At 43.6% G+C, this 20,596-nt stretch overlaps 1 protein-coding gene across 6 annotated transcripts in view; it reads right to left on the reverse strand.

The window, feature by feature from the left end:
- The window catches only part of Heph (polypyrimidine tract-binding protein 1 heph), a 459,111-nt gene that overhangs the window by 188,499 nt on the left and 250,016 nt on the right, over positions 1-20,596 (reverse strand). For 2 of the 6 annotated variants that reach the window (XM_077414717.1, XM_077414711.1), the window contains one exon: positions 11,622-11,675. The exons of the other annotated variants lie outside the window; for them this stretch is intronic. In XM_077414717.1, the coding sequence (XP_077270843.1) occupies positions 11,622-11,675 (54 nt within the window). The remainder of the gene's footprint in view (positions 1-11,621; positions 11,676-20,596) is intronic. 6 annotated transcript variants of the gene reach the window in all.

The following is a 20,596-nucleotide window of genomic DNA, read 5'->3' on the forward strand; positions in this document are numbered from 1 at the left end:
ATTATATCACTTCCATGTTTATTTCATTAATTTGTTTCTTCCTACATATTTACTTCTCTCATGTGTTCTGTATAATATTTTACCGGCACACTAAGCTCGAACTTTAATAACTGATGTTGTTCGTCGTCCTAGCTAATATGTGTATATAATAAGTAAGCATTCGAAATATACAACGCACGATAAAAGATTTATCGCCATAAACGAAGTGCACAACGGAGTAAGTACAAATTAAGCTGCACGAAAGCTGCTTTACCAATTGGCTGCAAAAATTAATTTTGCACGAGACGCTTAGAAATTTCTATCAACTACGGCCGCGAGAATGCCTGACTCCACAGAAAGTGAACTTTAAGCAGCCTTCCGCATTTAATAATTGGGTAACCCTCAATTGCGAGCAAACAATGACCGCGGCACTTCAGAGTATTTATACGTTACACACATCTTTCGTTATAAATTAAATATCTCGATTCCCCGACATATGCACGCTGCACGCTCGACCTCGACCGTGACATTTCTCGATTAATGTCGCAAACACGTTACTTGCTACATGTATCAAGACGGAGATCAAGAGCAAGTCACTTTAAGAAGATGGTAATATCGGCGAGTTCTGAGATGAGCGACAGACGGCACGACCGACTCCGGGTAATATTAGAAAATTACAAAGGACCTACGGGACACGAACACCGGCGCGAGCTACCCCTAGGGTTGTTAACAAATCTCGACACCCCCCCCTCTCTCTTTCTCTCTACTTCTTCGCGTTTCTAGCCTTCTCATTTCTATCTTCTACCCGCTCTCGTTGACGGGGACAGTGACGTGCGGGGGCCGAGGTATCCTCGGGGACGAGCTCCAAGTCCTATTTCATTGGACTTTGCCGGGAGTTCGGGGTCTCTGAGTTTCTGATGACTCGCGAAACTCCTCCAGACGCCTATAAACGGATATATTTATTGCCCGACTCCTCAGAAACTCGTTCCTTTGGCTGGCCAGTCGATTTACTAAATGAGATCGGAAGTGGATTGCCCGTCACCGACATACTCCTGTGATCTTCTTTGAAGCAAAATCTTGAAGAGTCATCCTCTATCGTTTTTTTTCTTTTCTTTCTCCGCGGGCAACGATTCACTCGCAATTTTTCTACGATAACGGATATTATACATGTAAAAACGAAAGAACAAATTCGTCTTATGTACATCAGAATTATATACCCTGTATAACAGACGCATTGTAATTTATGCATCTTGATACAAATCTCAGCTTATATTCTCGAAAAATTAAGTACGAGTATTCCGAATTATTCACTGCAATCGTTTCTGCACCGAGTGTAATGCATGAAAATAATCATGTTCGTTGATTAATGTAAAATGATATTTTTTTTAGATCACATCTGCAAGAAGCACAGACACGTGCATAAAAATGTACGTGTATTATACGTGCTTCTACTTCGTACGGATAAACTTTGGAGAAAAAGAGAAAGAGAACCACACGTACACGCATACGCCGCTGGTGAGATTCGGTGCAGCGAGAGGCTCGGAAAAAAAGTACGGCGTTTAAAAAAGCAGATCGGGAAATCGACGGAGCGGGGTCAGAGCGAGGGTATACCGGGCGCGCTCCATGTGCGGGGCTTATCCTTTTCCAGGCGATTTACGTGCGAAGTTCGCGTGGAAGGAAGCGAATCGTTTATCACGCGGAGAGCTAATAGATAACACGGCGGTTACGTGTTCGAGCCTCGATCGGCGCCCTTCCCTTATTTCTCCTCTCTCTCTCTCTATCTCTCTCTTTCGCTCTCTCTTCCCTTCTCTCCTCCTCTCTCCCCTTCTACCCTCTCCTCCGCCATGCCCTCTAACCCCGAGAAATTCACTTTATCTAGCTGTCTCGATCGGCGCGCAATACCGCGCAGTTCGATCCTACAATACCGGATTTACCCCGAACTTCGAGATACGAGGTACCGGATGTGCGTAACTCTTTCCATGGAGTGATCCTTGTTTCGCGAAGCGCACGTGTGCTGCGTGTTAAGCGCAGTCCTGAAAACGAGGAGCTGAATCCCGCCGACCGCAACGTTTCGCGAAGAACATAATCGCGGTATCGTCATGTAATTATATATAAAAACAGCGAGAAAATACAGATCGATTAGGGTTAAAATAAGAAATTTGCGACCCTGAGAAAACATAACGATGGGATTGAAAAGCAATCGTGATGTATGCGTGTTGGTATACGTTAAGCGAACAAAAATTAATATTAATATTTATATATGTATGTATGTATGTATGTATATTTATTGTGTATCCCCGTAGGGTTTACAAGGCGTTTTTTATGAGGAACGTACCCAAACCTCTTACAAAACACTCCCTTACGCGCCTGGCCATATGCGACCTTACATTTCATCTATTTCCCCTCCCTTCGACTTTCATTTATCCAAATCCTTCCGTCTTTTTGCTTTAGCCATTTCTCCGCTTCCCTCCTTTCTGCCACTGCTCTTTCTCTTTCCTTCCTTCTCTCTCTCTCCCTCCCTCTCCGCCCGCCTTCTCCTCCTTCCTATTATGTTCTTCGCTCTGTAACAAAACCCACTTCCTTTTCCCTCCCCTCCTCTTTACTCCAGCCATCTCCCTCCGCCTTCCTGCTTCTGTCATTCTCCGCTTCCCTCCCTTTGCACTACTCTCGCCCTTGGCCTCCTTCTTGCTTTTCTTCTATCCTAATACCCTCCCTTTCTCCTCCTCCTCCCGTCCCTAGCTATCAACCTTATCCCCTCCCCTTCATACCTCCTCCCATTTTCCCTCCTCTTCCTTCCATTCTATCTCCTTGCCATCCACCAACGTCTCCTGTTTTCCACCCTCGCTCTTCTTCCCTTGTCCCCTTCTTTCTTCCTTCGCCTTCTCCAGCATCCCTCCACCTTGCCCTCCTCTCCTCCATCGACAGGTCCTCGTCCACCCCAATCCCCCACCCTCTGCCTAACCTCTCCAAATTTTCCCAGCAATTCTGCCCTCCTCCCTCTCATTTTCCATCTCCACTATCAGAACCTCTCTCCCTCCTTCCCCTTTCCTTTCCCAGACCCTTCTAATCTTCGGTTCTTCCCCAGGCACCTTCTCTGCTATCCATATCATCATGCCCCTCCTTTCTCCGCGTCCCTTCCATCCAATCCTCTCCATATCACATTCTTCTTTCTCTCTCCTTTGCTCTCTCTCTTCCTCCAGCCTCTTTACTCTCTCCTTTATTCTCCTCATCTTCTCTTCTTCTTCTTTCCTCCTTCTCTCCGTCTCCTTCCTCCCTCACTCCTTCTCCTATCTCCCTACCTTTCCTCTTCTCCAAGTCCTCACTTCTCTGCTTCTCCAGTCTCCAGCCTTCCCCCTGAACAAGCCTCCTCTCCCTCTCCTTCCTTTCCTCTTTTTCCTCTCTTTCTTTCCTTCCTTTTTTCTCCTCACTTTCCTCCTCCTTGTCTTCTACTATTCTACGACCCCCCATCCGCGCTCTATTCCTCTCTTCTGTTCCCTCCTCCTCCCTTCTCTTCTCCTCCTGTCCTCCCTTTGCCCTCTTTGGCCGTCCTTTCTTCTCTGTAGCCTCTGTCTTCCTTCTCCCTGCTTCGCTCCCCCTTCTGTTTCCTTTTTATTTCCATCCTTCCTACTCCCCCCTTCTTCTCTCCCTGTGTATAACCTCTTGCCGCCGTACCGTTCTCCTCCTCCTTTCTCCTATCTTCCTCGCTGGCCACCTCCTCCCACCAGTCTTCTTCCCCACCCCTTCTCTCTCCAAACCTCCCTCACTGCCTTCCGATCCATCCTCCTCCGTCATCTCCTTCTTGCCACTCCCTGCTATTCCTCCTTCGTCCTTGCGGTTCCTTTTCTCTCCCTCTCCACCCGTTGCTCTCATCTGTCTCTCTTTCCCTCCTCCTTCTCCCTGCTCCTCGCTTTCCTCGCACCGCCAGCGCTCCTCCTCTAGCCTCTCCAACCTCTCTCCAATCTCCCTTAATTTCTTCCTTATGCCTTTTCCTCCTTCCCGTCTTATTTCTTCCCTGATTTCCTGCCCTATCTTCCTGACTTCCTTCCTGATCTCCTCCACCCACTCTGTCTCCTCCGACCTTTGCCCCATCCCTGCCATCGTCTCTTTTCCTATCCCTGTGTAAACATGCCTTATGTAAGATATTTATTGCTCCTCTCTTCTCACTCTCTCTCTGTCCGTCTCCTCCTCCCCCTCGCCTCTCTTGTTCCTCCTTTACTTACAGTCTTCCTTCCTCTCCTCCACGGTTTTTCTCCTTCGCATCTCCCTTATACCTTTTTCCTTTCACCTTCCGTCTATCTTCCTCCTTTACCCTTCACCTCTGCCAGTGCGTCCAACTTTGTTGTTTCCCTACCTCTCCTCTCAGTCTTGCCATCCCGACTGTCTTCCAGCGCCGCCGTCACACTTTCCTCCATTCGCTGCGCCCTCTATCCTCTCCGCTCCTCTCCACTCACCTCTCGCTCATTTCCGTCCCGCGCTGGCCGCATCTATCATGCTTTATCATTCCTCGGCGCGCCTACGCGAGCGCCGCGTTGCTCTCTTCCTATTCGTCGCCGCTCGCGCGGGTACCGCCGGCCCCATGTGCTGCGCCTCGACGCCCCGCAGTGTCGCCAACTCACTCTTTTGGAGCGGTCGGCAACCCGCGCCGTCTCAGCTCCAGCCGGGGCCCTACCACCACCTCTTCGCTTCGCGCATTCTCTCTCCGCCTGCGCCGCGCCGCGCGCCACCTTTTGCTATGCCGATTTCCTCCTCCTCTTCCACAGTACCTCACCTCTGGCGTCTCCTCCCCTCCTCCTTCTTCTTCCGTGTCCTAACCTCCAAGGCTTCTCTCTATAATTCCATGATCTCTCTTCGTCCCCCTTCCTCTCAGCATCTCCTCCAATTACTCCGCTTCCTCTGTTTCTTTCCTCCTTCGGTTCCATCGTGTCACTCCATTCTTCCTGCCTTACCTCCCTTTCCAGAACTTATTTTCCACTCCGCCTAATTCCCGACCCTCCGCACGCTTCGACGGCTTTTCGACTCAATTAATATTAATATTTATATATAGTTTTTTATTCGGTTCTCATCTTAAGAGGAAGAGAAATGCAAACTTGTGAAATAAGTATGTGATTAAAATATGTGCGTTATCTGAAAACAATGCAAGAGTTAAATTAAAATATAATTAGCATTACAACTGGAAACGCACACTTATTGTAACAGTATAGAGGGTTGCAAACGGCTAACTTTCATCAGGAATCTCATTTTATCGGCATCGTCAACAACGCCCGGAAGAACAGCAGACTGTCAAATGGTTTATGCATACGCGGACACAAGGGGTATCATCGGGATTTTATGTCACGGAAGTGCGGCGCGCCGCGATGAGTGGACTTTACGCAGCGACCGTTTTACGATGTCCTTTTCGCGACAATATCCCATTTATGGAGCGCATTTGAAGAAGCACAGTCGTTGTCTCGGCGGGGGAAAAAACGACGACCTTTCCCAGCAGACAGTCGTAACTATACTGTTTTTCCCGGCGTCTCACAATTAATCTAACGTACCCTGCTCTCGTTTTTCTTTCTTTCTTGAAATGAAATTAATGAGGCTCTACTCTGAGTGATGCAAAAAAGGATAGAAAACCATATTTTTTTGTAGAGCACAAACTTAATTTTGCCGAGATATATACGTATAAAAATAACGTAGAGTTTCTGACAGTTTTATTGTTGGTCGCAATAATTGCAAAAGATCGGGCTACATATTGGTAATATCATTTGTGCGTAATAATTAATAACGTTAATTTACATTACAAAAGGAAGGAGAAATCGAAAAGCTGTACTGCGCAAATAATTTACGCAGATAATTTACATTGTTGTGAAATTATCTATAAAAGCATTGAACAGTAATAATAAATCAAATGTTGTTGCTTTATATGTTACAAAGAAGAAAACGTTAATTTGATCAATATTATACGCGCGTATCTGATAAAAGTATTAAACAGTAATCGTAAATCACACAATTAATTCGCGTTAAAGAAAACAATTAGCCATTGAGCGTGAGAAGTGATGAGCTTTGATTCCTGCTTGATAGTGAAAAATGCGAATCGAGAAGCACTTATTCGAGCAAGCGCAACGGGTGTGTAATAGAGCGTGCTCTCATGGTTTTACGCGGAAACGCGAGCGGGAGTAGAAGGATGAGAAAAGAAACGGGGCGAGCTATTTTCATGCGTCACAGAGATGGTAATTGAGTCGTGTGCCGCTCGAAAGATCGAGTCACCCTCCACTCACTGAGACACGATGGAGATTTAAAGGTGTCACGCGTGCACACATGCGAGACGCCGGTGGAAATGCCAATGCGAGAATCAGCTTTAAAGTTAAATCTTTCGTTTTTGGAGACGACTTTTCTTCGACAAAAATGCAATCGCAAAACTTCGGCATCTTCAAAGTTTTATATCGTAGACGTGATACAATCTTAGAGCTCTATATAATTATATCCAAATCATGGTGAAATTGACTTTTAATCTCCTTCTGTTTATATACAAAGCTCTTTTTTTTTCCAATTTGTATCATACATTTTAAAAAGATACAAGGACGTCAAAATCTTTCCAAGCAATTTGAAGAACAGATATATGTATTATTACATTCAGTAGGTATTCTATATACGTCCGCGTATATGTACACGATACTTGTACGATAATATTTCCCATTTTTCGTTACGTTTCGCCGTTCGCGATGTTCCCGTTTCCGACACTTCCAATGCGCTTCCGATGCCGACGAACGAATGGTATTTCCGTGCGGTGAATCGCGCGGAATCTATTTTCGCAATGGAGTGACGTATTCGCGGCTGAGCCGCTCAATGACGGCAGAAGCCGGCGCGCGAGTAAAAGTAATCTATCATAGCGACATTCCGCCTCCAAGATATTCCGACAAGGGTGACAAACTTAGGTGCGTGGATCACTGCGTGATTTGAAACACGAATGAACGCAAAACTAATAACAACAATTAAGACAAGAAAAGAAAAGATTGTTCTAAAATTATTCGAAATTGCAAACAAGTAAATTCTTCAATATTTCAAAAAGTCTTTCTTACACATCCCAGAAGTTCTAAAAAGAATTTAAGGTGCTTTATTCTTGATCATTGTCGCAAACAAAACTGAAATAAACGTAGTAAGTGGATCAGTAAGATAAGAGATAGTAAAAATACTTTTGGTCAGACGCGTCGCCGAAACAAAATTAACGCGTATTGTCTGCATGATATCTGATTTTGGGATTTCTACAAATTCTCTCATTTTAATGCAAAATTATTTATAATAAAGATACGATAAAGCTATGAGTAAAAAAAATTTAAACACGGTTTTGGTCCAAGACAAAACTGTATAGCCGAAAGCGTAGTGGGATAATAAAGACACCTCAGGGGGCTGATTTTGTAACTCTCAACGACAGTTTCGTTATCGTTATATTTGCGTTGCGTGCAGATATTATACATATATGGCGAAAAAGCTGCGCAACGGCAATATAACGATAACGAAACTGTCGTCAAAAGTTACAGAATAGAACAACTGGTCAGTGGTCAGACGCACCGTCGAAACAGATTTGATGGTCTTTTAATAGGGGAATTATTTATAGCAAAGATATAAGATAAAGTTATAATTGAGAAAACCAGATGAGCAAACCTGTGGTCAAAATAAGCGCAGTGAATAAAGGGCGCTTGTGGTCGAACAAATCTATTCTACTTTTTAATGCATAATGCTTGATATTTGCTTCGAGTTTATGTAAATTTTTTTATTCTAATAATAAATTGTTTATAATAAAGTTTAACTAAAGCTACAAACAAGGCAAGAGTAATTTATAAAATAATAAAGCAATTTCACATGAAGGTTAGTTATAATCTATATGCAAAACACCCGACAACATTATGGTATTTTCGCAGCCCTTCAAAGTCGCTCACATGCTGCTAGTAGCGAGTCGAGTTAAAGGGCCATGAGCTGAAAGTGTCAAGCCAAGGATTCGCCCGGAGAAATGGTTTTCCACGTACGTCACGTCCTCGGAAATTCGCCGTCCAGGAAATCGCGAGGGCGAGAAACCGCCATGCTCCGCGTACGCGCTTTGATGTCCTGGTGAACAACGTAAACTCGCGGCACAAAGGCGAAAGCCCACGGAGAGAGAAGAAGGTTCTCGGCTTCACAGAGAAGGGAACACTTCGCGAAGAGGCGTTCTCACGCAGGAAATCGCCCACAGATGAAAGGAGAAACAGTCATCCCGCGGCATGCGTGAAACCAGATATGAATTTCAGGGCGTCCGCGCGCACGGGGGTTATAGCGTAAATATTTCATCGGGATATGGTGCGAGAATGTCGCTGTCAACTGGAAACATTAATTCAGATTACTTCGATCGAGCCCCGATTTCAACCTGCCAGCAATATTAATGATTCATATTAGCGAATAATTACTATTAGTACGCTGAATTTGAGGTGTTAATCCCACCATTTGTAATGTGCACGAAAATATGTAATATATTACCTACTATCGCTACGAGCAATTTCGCAGATTGCATGTTTACACGGCCCCATGTGAAAGACGTAAGACTTTTCTCTTAACAAGCGAATATTCAGCGCGCGGAGGATTAACGACGCAAAATATAAACGCACGGAAGGAAGTTTCAATAATGAGATGGGAAAGAACGCCGGGGGGTAACGAGGAAATAAATGCTAATGGTCAACTTGTTCGTCGGCATGCCGGGAGCGTGTCGCGCTCTAACGATACCTGGAAGGCTTGCACGGCTTGATAAGACCCGTTGCCCCCGCAGAGGTCTTACGCGCGGAATAAAGATAAGCCCCGATGCGTCATGACGTCGTCGTCGCGCGCGCGTTGCGTCGTCGCATTTGCCAATTCGGGTCGTAAGTCGGGGAGCGCTTGCATTTTGAAACAATTGCGATCGTTAAGTCCATTGCGCAATGTACCGTGTACCCAATGATACGGTGAAGACATGAAACCGTCTGGAAACGAGACGGATCTCGGAGAGGCATTATTAGGAGCTTTTTGTATATTATACGGATGCTAAAACGCAGCCGCTCTGATCCGACGGGGCGTTTCGGTTTACCGTCACTTTTCTACCTCCGCTATACATTCTCTCTCGGATCACGCTTTTTAAATCAGCGTCCGTGACGCGTGAGAGAGGTTGATTCGCCTCGAATAAAACGCGGCGCGTAAAGAACCGAGCGATCAAAACCCTTTTACGATCGGGCGCACGATTGAAAACGACGGCAATCGATACACGGTTAATAACGAATTCTGTCGTAACACCCGACGAAATAAAAGCGGTCTATTCTATTTCCCCATTCAATTTGTTGTCGTTCAAACATGCATAAACATTAGACCGGAATGGACGAAGGATCATAGCAATATTTACACGCGCTAGCAAAAGTATTTCATTGCAACAAATATGGAGAATGCTATCGGAAGAAAAAAGAGAGAAAGCAAGAGAAAAAAAATTAGCATCAGCGGTCCGCTTTAAAATATCGGGGTAAAAAAAAAAGAGATTAAATCCACGCATCGTGGAAAAACCTATCCTATTTTCCTTCCGATATTAACGCGGATTTCCCTACACTTTGTTTGACGTGTACGTCATACCCGCCGTTTCCAAGCACCGTTTCAACCCCCCTCGCGACGCCCTTTCGTGCGTTACGTGTTCACGTGTGACATCTCTGACGATCAGCCTGACAATATACAAACACATTCGTCACTGTCGCCCATGGGACGTCTCTTATTTCACGCCGGTAAGGTCGGCCGAAACGACGGTAAAGAGGTAGACAGGCGATCGAATAGGCGGATCTCGATTTTTCTTTCGGAAACAGCCAGTGGTTATATAAGTATATAGTCGTATTACAGTGCATTATTATCGCGTCACGAATTTTTTATACCCTTGGGACTAGTTTAATCAGCCGCGAGACGTTCTCGCGTGACGTTTCACAACTAGCCGATTTTCCGCGAGACCAACCTTTACTTTCTCATCGCGGGATATTTTGCGAAATATTAAAAAATTTTGAGAAAAGAAATTTTGTGGCTAAAGTTTGAAACGTTCTTGAAAAAAAAATTAAAAATTTGTCCCAATAAAAAGGATTATAAAAAGAAATATATATTTTCATAAAGACAATAAAATTATAATAAAATGGAGCACTTCCGGGCTTCGACTTAACAAACTATTTTATTCTTTATAGTCAGAAATTTTAGAAATTGTATTCGCACTTGTATATTTCATCACGAAACAGCGTTTTTGAGATTCTATTCTGTGCTCTCGTTTATCTTTTGTTATTTGTTTAATTTTATCATTCTTCATATAAATATATTTTATTTAAATTCCTTTTTAATTAGAGCAAATCTTTTATATTTTCTCCATAAACGCTCCAAACTTCAACTACATGAGAGAAGATTATCCAGAATCGTGGACAGATATAAAAACTAACGTTCAATCCATTCGCGGTATAACCGAAGCTGCACCCGTCGTGTGCACTCGCGTGTTTGAAAATGCATAAGAGGCCTCAAACGCGGCACCGCTGTCGTTTTATTTTCATTCAACGACCACCTTCGGATTCTCTATTCCCAGGCCGAAACGGGAGGCGAAACCGGAGAAGATCTCCGGCTGCTAGTTGTTTGCACACGCCTGTTTCCATAAAAGTTTAATTAATTAAGCCGTCGTATATTTGATTAACGCCGCAGGATCTTCCGCGTTTCACGAAAATTGCACGAGTACACGAGTGACGACTCATCGCGTTAGCGTTGGAAACGTGCTTAATAAAAGCATCATGACATCAATGGATTAATGCAGCGAGCTGCAGTTACGTTACATTGACGCATTAGATCAGCTTAATATACCGGCGGGCTATATGAGCGATGGAAAATATCGGTATTGACTAACTGTTGTTTTCAATACGTAAAACATCGACGCCAATATTTATTATCTACGCTAAAATGATTGATTCACGTGCGATTATATATGTCCCAGGAGAATTGCCATTTATGTTTAATGTGGTAAAGAGCTGCACGACCAAATCCACGTCAAATTTATTAAATTACGAAATTTATGTTGCAGCACACAACACACGAGTCAGATTTTATAAAGTGAGGCACATATTTATCAATATTTCGCTATAATGAATGTCGTAAATTACAAGATAATTGCAAAGTTCAAATTACATGGCAAGGATAATAGAAGAGGATATGCATGACATACGATAGAAACACGACACCTAATTAGCGTTCGTCTATGTATTATTTTGAAATAAAATATAACAAAACGCTATACCTTTTATCCGTCCATATTTCGTCCGTATTTGCGACAGTTTAACGAAAGGCATTTCTCCAACGCGAAACAATAACGAAATTAATACGGGGGAGGAAACGAGCTAAATTTCTGCGGTAATTTTTGTCATGCGCAGCGAGATTATTAGGAGTAAGCTGGCGCATATTAAACCGAATGCCGCAGCCCGGGCAGCAGCTCGGGCGGAAGTCGAGATGTATCGCGACGTTAATTAAGACAGATGTGTGCCTGCGAGATATTAGGACCTCTTCCCATATCCTTCACGAACCACATCGTCCCGAAGAGGAGAAAGTCTTTCGGCGGGAGCAGGGCGGCAATACGCGGTTAAAGCGACGGTGTACATTGCTTTGTGGCTTACCATCGTCAGGGACGCGCCCGTCCCGCGCGCGTACTGGAATTCCTGGACACTCACCTGGAAACAAAAGAAAAGAATAGAGGGTTAAATACCGTTGCGAGGATCAGATCGATGTTTCGAGCAGTTTATCTATAGGATACTGATCGCGAGTAAGAGTATCAATGTGTTGAATTGTTATGTCGGGTATTTTTAGAAATTTAAAAACTCGTTATTCAAACGTTGAAATGTGCATCAGAAATAAAAAAAAGTATAAATAATAAATATAATTCAGATAGATAAGATCTGATTGATCACTTGATCGAGATATTGTGCAAAAACTACCGGAGAATTTTTTATTTTTTTCAAGTTAAAACGCCTTCGTTTTTAAGGCGTCGAGTATATCGCAGGTCCATTAAAATCTTTAATGGTCGCGCGAGTAAAAGGCTTCCCTTTTCCGCGAGTTAATTCGCGCGGGTTAAAAGCGCGAGCTCGCAGCCCAGATATCGATGATGCACTTGCAATGGCGGAGATGCACAGACGCGAGCTATCTCGATCGTGCCATCTGGTACGTACGGAGTTCGCGAGATATCTCGGCTGTGTGCCACCTAATAGCCAGATTAACACGTCGACAAGCGAGCCTATCGACCAAATCACACATATGGCGTACAGCTCGAATCGCATCCTGGCGGACAACCTAATTTCCCACCGCCGTGTGGAAAAATAGCCTTACATTATATATACATCATGTGCGTCATTTATACGTATGCACAAGTGGACTTATGACATGTATAGAATTATGTAACATAATATTGTATACGGAAATAATAATAAACGAGGAAAAAAATATGAGTTTGTACTTTTTTAAAGATTAATTTTACGTCAATGCGTCAATCGATCCCTGTCATTAAAATCTCGCGCGTCGTGCAAGAATGCCGTGGCACAGAAAGTGCATCTTAGGGTTGGTTTATAATAGCCGTAACCGTTGATTTAAGCCGTAAACTTTAAGAAATTGACCAATCACAGTCGATTATTCTTCTCACATTCGACTGTGATTAGTCAATTTTTTAAAGATTACGGCTTAAATCAACGGTTACGGCTATTATAAATCAACCCTTATTTCTACGGGGTGATAAAAAGAACCATCGTAAAATTCTTACAACATCCGCACGATTAAAAAAATAGTTTGCAGGTATTGCGTATAATACACAACGACGTAAAATAAATATTAAACAAATTTTTCAAGCTTATTTACACGCGCGTGCGAGTTATAATGCTAAAAATCGCATAAAAACGCGCGAAACTTTCTGATAGAAACTAATAAAAGAGTGAGATCTTGCGGATATCGTAAAGATCCACGTGCGCGAACGATAGAACGCGATAACGAAGAAAAACCGTCCGTGAAAACGTGTTGATGAAGAAAGGCAACCGGAGAACGAACGCGGAAAGAAATCCCTCTTGGATGTGATTCAGGCACGTGTTTACGTAAATACCGTAAGGACGGATCGATATATAGCGTTTTTTACCACGCTCTTGGCACGCAACTTTGACGATTGGCTGCCTTTTTTCTCCACGCGAGCCCTTTATGCATGCTCTTTGACACGGAATCAACAAGGCGGAACCGTGTGCTCCGTTATCGGCCGTTAGAAACACGCTCTCGCGCAGTGTGCCACACGCAGCGCACACGTGCGATAATATACGAAGCAGGTCTCGCAGAAATTTTTAATGATATACGCGTTGTGCATTATACGCGTCGACAGAAAGATATTGATCGATAGATCGAGACCATCTGCACCGACGCTCATTAGCGCTAATCTCGATCAATTCGATTTCTTTCCTTGCAAACCCTGAATACGCGCGATGTCGCAAGAATTTCATTCTGCTGTATGTTAAGAAGTAAATCCAATGTCCTATCAAATTCCTATATCGAACATTTTATCAGAGCAGTCTGTTGCTTTTATCCTTAACAGTCGAACGGATAGGACGGCGGGTTTAGGAAGAAAATTTATCAGGCGATGTTGGGAAAGAAAAAGGAGCATTCATCTTGTTATATTAGCAAATGGATGATAATGACATCCCAATGAGGGAACACGCCGATGGAATCAACGGAAGCAACGGTCGGTGTTTACGGGCAACCAAATGCATACACGAATGTGTGCGCGTGCGTGTGTGCATGTTCACGCATGTGAACACCTTTGTAAGATTAAACCCGTTTGCCTGTCCGACGTGTAAGTATATACGCATAGAGCTGACGTCGGTACACATTGCGTGACGTGTGTGAGCGCGTGCACTGAAGGCTGCATCCGTACAAGTTGCAATAGGAATGTTCTCCGCTGTCAGCATCCTTCCAATAATAAAGGTCGATTCTCACTATCGGTCAAGTCACAGTTCGGTCAAAAATTATTATCCAAAATTAATATGCAATTTTAATACGCAAACACTTCGGGAGCATTTTTACACAAGGTATTGATACGGATAGCACTGCAAAACTGACCGATAAAAGATCGATATGACCAAATAGTGAAAATGCACTGAAAAATCCATAACCGCAACTTGACCTAGTCTAGTGAGAATCGGGCCTTGTTGTACGAGTAGTGGCATTGATAGCAGTAACTCAATTTACGTCGAAGGTACCATTACGTAAGTTGGACAGGTGAAAACGTTTCGATTAATTGAGCCTCAGCAACGCGAATGGATAACGAAATCTTATTTTTCTGTCAATTGCAAGCGGACTATCTTCCATCAGAACTTTTAATTCGTTCAATATTGAGCGGGCTTCAATTTAACAGAGAATCTTAACTTCCGACTTACTCGACTAGCTATTTAATGAAATTTGAGAAATACTAAACAAGCGAGTCTCTCCCTCTCTCCTTCTTTCTCTCCTTTTCTCGCTCCCCTTTCTTTTGACACTCTTTCTCGCAGAGAAATTGCAAGTAGCACATGCCAACCGGGGCGTGCGCGCGGAAGGAGTTAACGTGTGTTTCCGTCAAAGGTGCCCGGTTCGCAGGAGTGTGTACATAGTTACGGACGCTTCATGATACTAATTGATGTCGGCTGACGGACAAACCAGACAAGACGGCCGGATCAGCCGTAGAAGCGCACAGGGCGCCTTCACAGGGTACACCCTTCCGCCTCACGATAGTCTTCGACTTCTCCTCGCTTCCGCCTACGAGTCCGGACGAGCGAGTCGACAATGGACACGTCACTAGGAAGAATGTCGGCGCATGCCTCAGCAACAATGCGCGAACAATGCCGCGTAACGAGTAACGACTTTGGCTCTCTCCCTCTCCCTCTCTCTCTCTCTCTCTCTCTCTCTCTCTCTCTCTCTCTCTCTCTCTCTCTCGCTCGCTCGCTCGCTCGCTCGCGAAAGCGCAAATTGGCGTCGCAAATCACGAAGAAAGATGTCGACTTGACGCAGACTTGTTTCGAGAAGGAACGACTACTCCCGACCAGCATGTCGGTTTGATAAGTGATTCACGTCACTCATTGCGTTTTCTCCGGAAACGCGAAAATGTTCGCCGGCGCTCAAAGCGATGCCCCAGTTTTTCAACGGGGCATTTTATGAACGAATAATCGAATGTACAGACTTTTTTATCTGTTTAAAGGTTTTGAAATTGAAGCTAATTTAGGGAAAACTTAAAAAATATGACTGATTAATTTTCCGATGTTTCAAGTATCGACGAACCATCAGATTCCACGAGTACGAATCAATAAGTTATTATGTGGTCGCTTATTTCTGGTTACCATTTATATGTAATGTATTTCTCGTTATTCAATCATTAAACCGGCTCTTATTTCGCGACGAAGTCAACTGACGAAATCAGCGGAGAGCAAGAATAATTAGTATCGATCTTAACTTAAACCTTTATGGTCTCGAATTTCCTCATCGAAGCGCGGGTCTTATCGAATTTCTTATTTCCTCCTAGTCTCCTCACGCGAAACCAACATAGCAAGCAAGAGAAAAAAAAGACGGTAACCATTCAGGACCACGTGGAGAGTGTGGAGACAGGTGGTAAGGAACACAATGGACAGCCGGGATTGATGGATTGATAGAAGAGAGGAGGCTCAGCTGCTGTAAGGCGATTGCGAAGGCGCCGCGGCGCGAGGAAATATAATTTTCCGATCCGCCACCGATCGGAAGTCAGGAGGCGGAGAGGACGCCGCGCGAGCACGACATACGTATCCTATGAAGGCACCGAGAAAGGAGTAATTCCACATACACAGCTACATAAGGTATCTCGGTGTGAGGCATTAAGATACGCGCGAGGGATGCGATGGCGGAGGAGATGGAGAAAGAAAAGGATGAAGGATCAGAGCAAACGGGGGCGAAGCAGCGAGAGGAGCGAGAGGGCGGAAATCGTCCCAGCAGCTAGATGGGCTTCCAGGATCGACCTTCCACTCGAGTAATGAGAAAATCACAAAAGACGTGTCACTTCAATGGGTCTCCGGTATCTGTCGCGTCTCTCTCTCTTTCTCTCTTTCTCCTCCCACCCCTCTATCTCTCTCTTTCCCTAAAATACTTTTCCATTCCAATACCAACGACAATCTACGAAGACCAGTAACCTACATCGGTCCAGAAGCTTATTATCGAATTTTATCCTTAAAAGACAGAAATCGTCTCGTATATAATGCGCATTGTTGCGCTTTTCGATTGATTAATCTGACGTTTTCAGTGGGACTCTATTACAGAATTTTCGTTACTCTAATAAAATATAAGAATAAAAGTGTCTATGAATATACGATTACGACGGAGATAATCAATTGTCAAATTCGAAAGTGCCGAATGTCATAAGTGAGCACAGCACATACAGCGGATCAAAAAAATATTTGCACACCCAGTTTTCTTACAATAACCTTATTCGAAGGAATAATACGTAATTACAAATTGTGACCATAAGTAACTTATTATATACTGTACGTAATAAATTACTTGTGGAAACAATTCGTATGTATTATTCCTTCAAATAAAGTTATTGTAAGAAAACTGGATGTGCAAATACCTTTTTGATCCACTGTACATCGAGTCGAGTACAAAACGGATTTCGATTGCAAACTCTTCAAAGTTATCGAAATTGATTACGATTACAGCCTTATATTGGCATTGCTTTCTCGCATACAATGTAATAATCCAAAATAAATTACTCATGCGCGCTTAAAAATATTCAAAACGCCAATAAAATGCCGTCTGATAAAATTTACTCTCGAAAAAATTTCGCGAAATGATCAGAGAGAGAGATCGCTGGTTAATAACCGGCGAAAAACTGTTTAGTGGGTCGATTTATTCAGGAACACGTAGGCGGCCATTAATGCGCGATAGCACCGGCTGATCGTAGACGGCGATACGTACGAAGAGATTTAAGTATCGGCTGACTGGGCGGTTTCCGAGACTTTTCCACCGAACGGGGGTGGCAACCATCTTTCCGAATGGTTTATTTACCCGTCTTCAGCTCTCGTTTGCATAAGTACAAGGATAGCTTGAATTTTTAAGAAAATTAGCTCGGAATTGACCGGCGAGCGATACCGATTTTTTTTCCATTTCAGCTAAGTATCTTTTTCCGCAATATTTACACAATTTCCGTAGATAAGAATAAACCCAGTTCGTTCGATGAAAAAACGATACATTAAACGTTTAAAAATATATATACAAGGGAATTAAATCAAAGGCTCAGTTAATAAGTTGATTGCAAAGAGTTCGAAAAAAGAGAGAGAAACATGGCCTTAAAAAAATTCAGTCTCTCACCGAGCAGGAAATTTAAAGAGTCGCGACGGAAATGATAAATTACATCATCCTCAAAGAGAATTGACTTTTTTAAATTTACTTTGAGAAATCTCGGTTATACGTATTATTCCGGGGCACCTCTCGCGCATACATGAAGTACGAAACTGCCAGCCGGATTACTTTTATTTCCACGGCAAAACGAGCTTAAACGGAGCTGGGAAACGAAGGGAAAAAGGAAAGGACGTCAAAAGGAGGCCGTGTTCTACGAGAGGAAGGTAAGAGCAGATGGATTTCATACAAAGAGCCCGTTATTTCATAATGTACGTGGATACTAAACGGACGTGCGATGGACGTTAACGCGCACAGGGAGAAGAATGCGATGTAAAAATACAATCGGGAAAAACAATACGCGTCTTCCCGTTCCGACCGCCACCGCAGCCGTCGCCGTCGCCGCCACGCTGTATTCCGTTTCGCTGCATGAAACAAACACTCGCTTTAAGATTCGCAATACAAAAAAAAAAAGAAAGATATAAAAGAAGGGAGAAAAAATACAAACGATGGAGAAATTGCAGGGATGCACGGAGAATTACGTCGCGGTGTGTCTTCACGCTTTTACTTTGACTTTCTCTGACACGAGCAATCTCTCTCTCTCTCTCTTGTACAATTCGTTTCCTGGCGCATTCTCCCATCCCTCGCGCGACGACTGCATATCTATCGATATCGTTACTACATCTCTCGCGCACACGGCTTTAAGACTAACGGACAATTACGCGTTGCCGCAAACACTCGTGCGTCATATTTCCTGCGCGAAGAAAAACAGTTAGACACATTGGAAGAAAAAAAAAAGAATAAGGAAAGATTCTTCAGAAATATCGATATGCATGGGTAAGAACAACTTTCATTCTGTGCGTCTCCGTGTTTGGAACGTTAGTGCATGTCTAACTGACTACTTCGATAAGAAGATACGATTTTCTTCTCTCTCTCTCTCTCTCTCTCTCTCTCTCTCTCTCTCTCTCTCTCTCTCTCTCTCTCTCTCTCTCTCTCTCTCTCTCTCTCTTCCCCCCTCCTCCCTCTCTCATTCTCTCGCTGAAATGGAGAATGGAATATTTTCGAAGTGCCGCAACGACCCGTAGCCCAAAGTATTCTCTATGTATGAGTCTGCTACGTACGTCAGTTTATCTCCGATTTATTCCGTGTGAAACGCTCGAATGTTCGTTACACTCAAAAACAAGAGATTGTTTGGATTAAAAACTGACTCAGCTGCAGAATGAATTTCGGAGGGACTCTTTCGAGCGGTGATATAATTTACTTGATAAAATATTTATCTTAGGAAGTGGAATTTTCGGCTCAAACGACGTCGTGTGTGTACGATCTTGGAAAATTAAAAAAAAAAAACACTATTAGTTTCCTCGATATTACAACGTAAAGAAATCTGAATGCAATTACACTCAAAAGTAAAAACATTAAAGCCAAAGAAGGTGATATCCGAATGCGTAAATAAATTACATAACCGCCCGCCAGCGATGGTTGTCATAGACGTAATCATCTCGGTGTATGTATGTACATCTTAAGTAAACGAGAAGATAAAATACCGTGACTCTCTCTCTCTCTCTCTCTCTCTCTCTCTTTCTCTCTTTCTCTCTCTCTTCCGACTTTTTCTCCGTCTTCCATCAGGCGATGTTGTAAGAGTTATTGCCAATCTCGTTCAGTACGCAAAACAAATCTCCTTTGATGTCTTTCAGAAACCCTGAGATTGCCTAGAGGCTCTCTCTGGTCGAACACGTTTTCAAAACTGTCCGACCTTTGAGAAACTTCACATTACTCATTAAAAGTCTGATACCTCATTAACTATCACTGAAATTAAAGTCACTTTTTGTAACGGCAGCTTTGCATTTGACTGCCAAATGCGAGGCTTTACAACGCCCGACCTCCAACTATTTCTTTATGAACTTGCGTGTCCCCTTGTTATTCAAACATTGTAATATACATTAAACTTTAATCTTGAAATAATTGAGCTGTGTGAAGTTGGTCCCCCCACTATTGAAAATCCAATAATAACTATTACCATTCGTTTGGTGGTCGTTTGGTGGTGTTTGGTAGTCCATTCCCGACGTTTGGTAGTCAAAGCTGTAACTAATAATATTCTCGCGAGACGCGATTCTTATCGGCCAACCAGCAACGATTCATCGAAAAGCACTTTCAGCATTAATATTGAGGCATATGACTTACGATGTAAATCAATTTCTTTTTTCTTTGTCAAACGTGTCCGTGATCAGGATCTCGAGCCGGGCTTTATTACTCAACCGGGAGAAAACGGAGCCACGCGGTGTTCGAGGGTGAATTACCGAAGCGAAATCGCTACGTTGGTTCCGGCAGTTCCCACGCATAGCGCGGTTTACGATGTAACTTTGTCGGGCGGCCATTTCCGCGGGTATATCACGTCGTAAAAAAGACAAGTTACCGATCCCACGACGAGGGAGAGGACCGTTGTTGGGCTCATATCGCAACAGCGTCGAGGGTGGCCTGTCCTTCCTGCCGAGCCGATTTTGGCACGCCATTCCTCGCTTTCCCCACCGCGGGGATGTAATTCCTATCGCGACGACGATAACGTTCAATCGAGTCGAGCATGCGATCATTGTGATCGAACTAATCTACGAAGTTTCCTCGTAAACGATCTCGAGAGGCGGCGAGAGACAGAAAGAGGGAACCTGTAAAAACAAGATCGCGAGAAACGTATAATGCGGACTGATAAACGCGGCCGATAACGCCGATGGTGCTGGTAATCGCGGCATTAATCGTCGAAGGATTTCGTCGAGATATTCGGCGGAAATCGAACTTTCAAGGATATAGGACGTTTTCAAAGGCCTGCCGAGATCTTCTTTTCGTGCGCATCAGTATAAACGTTAATAATAACTTATACGTCGCACACGTAAAAAAATGCGTGCGTTTAATTTATTCCAATTAAAAAAGACGAGCAGATTATTTGGCAAAGTGCAAATGACTCATAAATGCTACGTTTGATATCTCGTACACCGATTCCGAACAACCTCCGAACTTGCCACCGAATAAAAGTTACAAAGAAGTATCGCACTCGGCAGAAAGAGATAAAGAGGGGAAGATAGAGGGGAGAAAGAGAGAGAGATATCTCCGGTACCCTATTAACGAGGCAATTAATAATAATGGAGCACAAACCCCCGCGCAGCCACACCCAATTACCGCCTCGTTCTACGGGCCGCTGTATTATCCGTTTTAATTAGTGCAACGCTTTGTGCGATGCTCGCTA

This window comes from Temnothorax americanus, unplaced genomic scaffold, assembly GCF_048541705.1.
Source record: "Temnothorax americanus isolate GAGA-0224 unplaced genomic scaffold, ASM4854170v1 Scaffold37, whole genome shotgun sequence".
Classification (NCBI taxonomy): Eukaryota; Metazoa; Arthropoda; class Insecta; order Hymenoptera; family Formicidae; genus Temnothorax; species Temnothorax americanus.